This window comes from Oncorhynchus kisutch, linkage group LG30 (genome assembly GCF_002021735.2).
Source record: "Oncorhynchus kisutch isolate 150728-3 linkage group LG30, Okis_V2, whole genome shotgun sequence".
NCBI lineage: Eukaryota > Metazoa > Chordata > Actinopteri > Salmoniformes > Salmonidae > Oncorhynchus > Oncorhynchus kisutch.
Window position 1 is genome coordinate 23008749 of NC_034203.2, and position 6819 is coordinate 23015567.

The window sequence follows — 6819 nt, forward strand, 5'->3', positions numbered from 1 at the left end:
TGGACGGCGATACTCCCCAGCCTGCCTCCAGGGTCCCTTACCATACAGGATTTCCTCCCAAGTCCATGAATCCTGGACACGCTGCTCCTCCTTACCACACTGCTTGGTCCATTGTTGGTGGGAAGTTCTGTCACGGCCGTTGAAGGAAGTGGACCAAGGTGCAGCGTTAGTTGACATTGCCAAACATATGTTGACATTGCCAAAGCAAGTGAAGTAGATAATAAACAAAAGTGAAATAAACAATAACAATTTACAGTAAACATTACACTCACAGAAGTTCCAAATTAATAAAGACATTTCAAATGTCATATTATGTCTATATACGGTGTTGTAATGATGTGCAAATAGTACAAAAGGGAAAATAAATTAACATAAATATGGGTTGTATTTACAATGGTGTTTGTTCTTCACTGGTTGCCATTTTCTTGTGGCAACAGGGCACACATCTTGCTGCTGTGATGGCACACTGGTATTTCACCCAGTAGATGGGAGTTTCTCAAAATTGTGTTTGTGTTTGAATTCTTTGTGGGTCTGTGTAATCTGAGGGAAATATGTGTCTCTAATATGGTCATACATTTGGCAGGAGGTTAGGAAGTACAGCTCAGTTTCCACCTCATTTTGTGGGCAGTGTGCACGTAGCTTCCTCAATAGCAAGGCTCATTGAGTCTGTACATAGTCAAAGCTTTCCTTAGGTTTGGGTCAGTCACAGTGGTCAGGTTTTCTGCCACTCTGTACTCACTGTTTAGGGCCAAATAGCATTCGAATTTGCACTGTTTTTTTGTTCACTCTTTCCAAGTAATTCTCGTTTTGTTTTCTCATGATTTGGTTGGTCTCTCTCTCTCTATCCAAATTATACTTTTAACTATGTTGAGGCTGCATAGTGTTTGTTTACATTTTCTTTGTTTACAAACATTGGAGTAAAACAAGTGTATATTTTGGGTTCTTATGGGGTACGACAGTTGAAATAAGCTCATCAGGGATTTATAAATTATATTTGTCAAAAATCAATGGGTAGCAGTCCAAAAACGAATGTAGCAACTGCTGATTGCCCTTTTAAAACATTGATCATGTATTTAAAAAGCAAAACACAATATTAAAATCCATGACATTCTCAATCTGTGCAATTTCAAATTTCATTCTGCTCCGTTTACATCGTGACATTTTTATTTCACAAAGTCTTGCCCTTTGAAAGGATAAGTGAAGTGTTTGTAACGCAAAATGAGAGAGAGCCTGTCTCTCATCAGAGATCGCCTTTATTTGGGGAGATTGCAGAATATGACCTTTTCATTCAAGAAACTATTTTTAATTTTCTTCTGTGCTTTGGTAACTTCCTGTTCTTCAACGGCCTCTGGTTGGACTGAGGACAACACAATTGCAGAGCCTCTGGAGGAATACAGAGGCCAATTGAGCTCCATAAAAAGCAAATTTATGCTTGATCTGAAAATGTGGTCAGAGTGGGTGACACAATTGAAGAGCCTCCGGAAGTCAAATTGAGCTCCATACCTGTGCCACTGTGGGGCTCCCAAATTTTGTAACATTGCAGAGGGCTCTGTATAGCTCCTCATTGACATGATTGGTTGATGGTAGGTGGGTGCGGGAGGTATAAACACAAAGTTACTTCCTTGACAACTTCCTTCACAACAGCTCTGCTCAGCGAAGGCAAGAAGTATAAATGCCCTTCTGCTGAAGCCGTATCGCAGTAAATGCAAAGCCTTTTACAAAATGTGGGAGGCACACTGGAATGTATTATGGAGCTTGATTTGGCCTTTGCATGCCTCCGGGGGCTCAGCAATTGCGTCACACCCTCCATACAAAGCCTCCGACCACATTTTTGGATCAAACATAAATTGGCTTTATTATTCCCAGTTCGTCTTGCTATGGAGCCTTCAACCACAGGGTGGCGTTGCATTTCCACTCTGTTGTGGACGTCTCCATTGAAATGCATGACATCCAGTGCAATTTAACAGAGTGCTTATGTAATGTGAACCAGGTTGCCATGCTGGATTCATAGAATAGCAGCAAATAAACTTGAACAAAGCGGAATCAGGATATGAATGCCCACTCCATTACAGTGGAGGCTGGTGGGAGGAGCAATGGGAGTATGGGCCCATTGTAATGGCTGGGATGTAATTAATGGAACGCACATGTGGTTTTCATATGTTTGATACCATTCCATACATTTCATTCCAGCTATTACAATGAGCCCGTCCTCCTATAGCTCCTACCACCAGCCTCCATTGCTATTCAATGTAGATCCCACCTTCATTCCACTTTGATCAACCTTTTTTTGATGCTGTGTGTGAATCCGGGCCAGTGATAGACCACTATGTTTTATAGAGAAGCTGCTACCCATTTCCCCAAAAATGTGGATGCAGGTACAACGGTCCGGACAGCTCCGGGCATTTAATAAGCTGTTTTGGCAGCTCACTTTTAAGACACTTTATGTTGGTGTTTCCTTTATTTTGGCAGTTACCTGTATGCACTTGTGATAAAATGTAATCAACAGTTATTTTTTTTAAACGATTGATCCTCTGTGGCTAAATTATGCTCTCTGGTGTATTTTAAACACTGAGAGCTGGCTCCTGTGGTTAGATAAAAAAAAAAAAACGTATCAGTCACATTTATTTATTATGCATTTATTTTTATCATATTTTTTATTAACCAATTACCCAATCAAGGCATGGCCCCCCAGTAACCCACATTGGCCCCCTACCATATACTGTATATATGTATTATTGTGTTGATTTTTTTACTGCATCTTGTGCCCCCACCAGCCTGGACCCAGGGGCTTCAACCCAGGTAAGCTCTTGCATTATTCTGGCTCTGGCTCCGGCCCAAGTCAAGCACTGTGTATACAGAATCTTTTGTACTGGACATGTATAGAAACAATGACTCAAGGTCTTAAATTATGTTTTTTCTGAAACTGCTGCCACTGTTGTGAAATAAGACAGCCATCTGCAGTACCTTGCTGCTATGTAGTGAGTGAGTGACTGCAATCAATCGCGTACTGCTTCAATGCCTATGCTTGAATGATTGCGTCTAGAAATGGATTTCCATACATTTTAGGGGAATAAATAAGTGGATCTATATTTGATTTAACTGTGTCTGCATGAGGGCGGACCTTTAAAAAATATGTTATGTTGATTAAAAAATATCCTATCTGGACAGGAGGGGATTTGAATTGTATTCACACAAACTGCTTACCACAATTAAATGATTGTTTTTAAACAGTTAATTAATGCCCTTTCTTCTTTTTGAGCATTATGTTCACATATGTAGGCTACATTATTAAGACATTCGACATTATCACGGGCACGGTGGGGCCATTTTAAACCACACCCTACGCTTGCTATTATGGTGGCAGAGATTGCATCCGGGTTATCTTTGAGCGCATGCGTATTAGTGCGGAAGATCAACCTCCTCCAAATGGCTTGGTAAACACATATTGGTGGCCAAAAAGCAGTGATCCAATTTCTCAAAAAAATCGTTCTCCCACTGGGGCAGAATCATCTCAGGTGGTGAGGCTCGGGAGACTTCACCACACCTGTAGCAGCAGGTACAATAGGCTTAATCATCCTCACTCTCGTCCGGTTCGATTACTAAGCATTCACTAGCAACCGACTCCATTTTGAGGTTATCAGGGGAGCATGTAGCCTAACCATTCCTAGGCATTAACGTTAGTTTATTCATAATAAGTACATGTTTGTAGCCCAGTCAAGAGACGAAGGTTTATACCCCAAAAAATGGTTGTCGCAAGTTACCACAGCCACAAAGTCGGAAACCCCAACTATTTCAACAATGTAATTTTAAATCAGATTTAAACCTTATGCCTGCTCCTAACCTTAAAACCAAAAGGCTACGTTTTGTTTTCAGAATATTTTTGTTACGATATAGCCAATCTCGATTTTGTGGCTGTGACAACCAAAAACTTTACTTGGCGCCACTTTTCCTGTTTTGCGTGCATCAAGAGTCCGCGTCATCCTTCCTAATCCCATCCGGGTTATAATCTTTTGCGCATTTACACGAAGTCGACGTCAGCTTTCGAGTTAGAACATACGTGTCTAAGTATTCCGGTAAGTGAACTAGAATTGCCCTATCAGATTAATTTACGGATGTATTTTTGTTCTGTTAATAGTGTTATTTTAAAGTTGCATCAAGTCGCGCATTGTAATATCTTTACCTTGTATTAAGAAGAACAGTCGTTACAGTGTTATGTAACTTTCATTGGCAGAGTAGCACTATCAGCTACAATGTAACACGAGTATTACTTTGTCTTCACGAAATGTTAAACATTGTTACAAATCAGTGTTTTGAAACATTTACCCAAGCCTGAAGTATAGGGGACTGGAGGGTTACACTGGTGTAGTAGGCTAACGTTACCTAAAACACATTTTTAAAAGCTTATACTGTATTATATGTTTCCCCTCAATAGGAAAAAAACCTTTTCAACATGGACCAGGTAATGCAATTTGTGGAGCCCAGTCGGCAGTTTGTGAAGGACTCGATAAGGCTTGTGAAGAGGTGTACCAAGCCAGACAGAAAAGGTAATCTATCCTATATCATAGATATCCTTATAATGAATTGACCCCTACATGATTGACTGTTGTGAAGGGCTGATATCTTACTCAAACACTGTACCCTTGTACAGGAAATTAAATATACTTACCTTTTGAGGTATTCTCACAAGCCTCTCTCACTAGCATGCTGTGGTATAGATGCATTGAACTGACTGGTCATATATTTCTCTGTATTATAGATCATTATCACTCTTTCTGCTTTATTAATCAGTTGACTGTTCAAATTCATATATTGTTTACAATAACAATATTGTACATTTTATTTTATTGTATTTATTTTATGATTTGTTAGCCTCTGATTGACCTAACTTTGCAATGTAGCAGCTATCTGAATTTGGCCATGGAAAATCGGATTAAACTTTGTTCTTTCTAATTTCAGAATTCTCAAAGATTGCCATGGCCACAGCGATAGGTTTTGCTATCATGGGCTTCATTGGTTTCTTCGTCAAACTCATCCACATCCCAATCAACAACATCATTGTGTAAGTATTAATCGATAATAGCCTATTATTACTGTTAATCAACCACTGCACAATGATGATAGATGGCAGTGTTCCTCAATGGAGATAGCTTTTTATATGAATGACTTTGCAATTAATTCATATAATTTTGTCTTGCAGTGGTGGTTGAATATCTCCCCTGGCTGATTAACTACCTGCAACTGGACATGGGATTAAAGTGTTAACATTTTTTTGTATATTATAATTATCTTCAGTTCATATTTGTTTGCTTTGTAAATAAATTTGGATTAATAAGAGATCAAATCTCATGTGTTTATTTCCTCTAAATCACAGAAAATATTAACTTCGATCTAGGGCGTTGGCATTGGGCATATTGTTTTGATTAACACATTATTTGTTACATTTCTGTAAGGAATGACTGATACTGTCTAACATGATCTGATTCTGAATGGACTGATTAAATAAAGTTCATTATCTCCTGTTTTCCATTTAATCTCCATGTTATTCAGACTCAGTTTGTTTTGCACAATTTCATATCATTGTCAGATAAGCTTGCAGAGCTTCTGCTGCACTTAACCTTTCTCCATTTACTATGTTCACTTGTGTAGACCTTGTTCCCTTATAAGGCTAGCAGAAAACATGACCTCTGTACAGTGCAGAATCTTGAGAATCAGTGAGTATCTCTAGGGAATTCTAAAGTAGTATTATGTGAACCTGTGTGTTCCACATTCTATGGCTTGGATTTTCCTCCCATTTTACTGCTATAAATAATGCAACACACATGAGGAAAACAAGTAGAGCTTTATATTTATAGGCAGAAGGAAATTAATTTGTAACGTGGTGTGAAAAGGTTCAAAGCCCAGTGTGAGTGAAAATATATATTTTATTTTACCAGAAGGGAAACCTGTATGGATTACATTTTGAGGTGAGTAAAATCGTAAGCTTCATGTTATGAAAATCATCTCCAAGTATGAATCGTTGATTCTGAGGTTGCATTGTCTTTCACATCGCCATAGGGTGGGGTTTCAGAGCAACGGTGTGGAAAAGACCAATATAAAATATCCCCATCAAATAAAATGCCATTAGATTTCTATTCAGATTAGGTCATACAAGTGGTTGACAGGCACAGGGAAGAGATGATCACACTTCGAAGATTGACATTCATCCATTCACTACCACAGGTGTATTTTACATATTAGGTTTGCTCCAGTGAGACAGACAGAACTACATCTGGCACTTTTAATTTCCTAACATTTGAGCACTAAGGACTTCTCTAGTCATATAGTATATCATTCGGACAAGTTTAATGATCTGATGAGGTAAAAAAAAGTCCAAATTGAGTAGGCTAGTGTAGTTTTCTTTGAAGTGTGTGCATCCACTGTTTGACTAAATTACTCATGGATAATGGATGAAAACCTGAGGCAAAAAACAAATCAAACATAAAAATGTGAATTGTCCTGCACATTAGTGATTATTCTATGGTACTGGAAGAAGTACAAGATGAGACTATTATTCCTAACACCTTATAGTATTCATCTCTTTGTATACAGACTAGGCCTATAGCTGTGGCCTGCAGACTACAACGCAGTAGATGTTGTTAGTTATGTGCTATCTATACATGTTTATGTCTTTTCAGTAGTAGGCTATGTTAAAAATAATTCCTTGAAATAGCACATTAGTAATGGAAATAACTGAGTGCAGACGACTCAACATAATCATTCCGAGTAGCCTATAATTCAGAGATACAGTTGAAGTTGGAAGTTTATGTACACCGTAGCCAA

The 6819-nt window shown here is 38.6% G+C and overlaps 1 protein-coding gene across 2 annotated transcripts; it reads left to right on the forward strand.

The window, feature by feature from the left end:
• Positions 1-3359: 3359 nt before the first annotated feature.
• Positions 3360-5521, forward strand: LOC109875321 (protein transport protein Sec61 subunit gamma-like). 2 transcript variants are annotated; one of them, XM_020467640.2, is made up of 4 exons: positions 3360-3556; positions 4433-4544; positions 4957-5059; positions 5198-5336. In XM_020467640.2, exons 2-4 carry the CDS (start codon positions 4451-4453, stop codon positions 5205-5207), a joined length of 207 nt encoding a protein of 68 aa, XP_020323229.1. In that variant the 5' UTR covers positions 3360-3556; positions 4433-4450; the 3' UTR covers positions 5208-5336. The 2 variants fall into 2 exon arrangements, with proteins under 2 accessions (XP_020323229.1, XP_020323228.1); XM_020467639.2 differs by lacking the exon at positions 3360-3556 and adding an exon at positions 3963-4073 and having other exon boundaries at positions 5198-5521.
• Positions 5522-6819: the final 1298 nt, after the last annotated feature.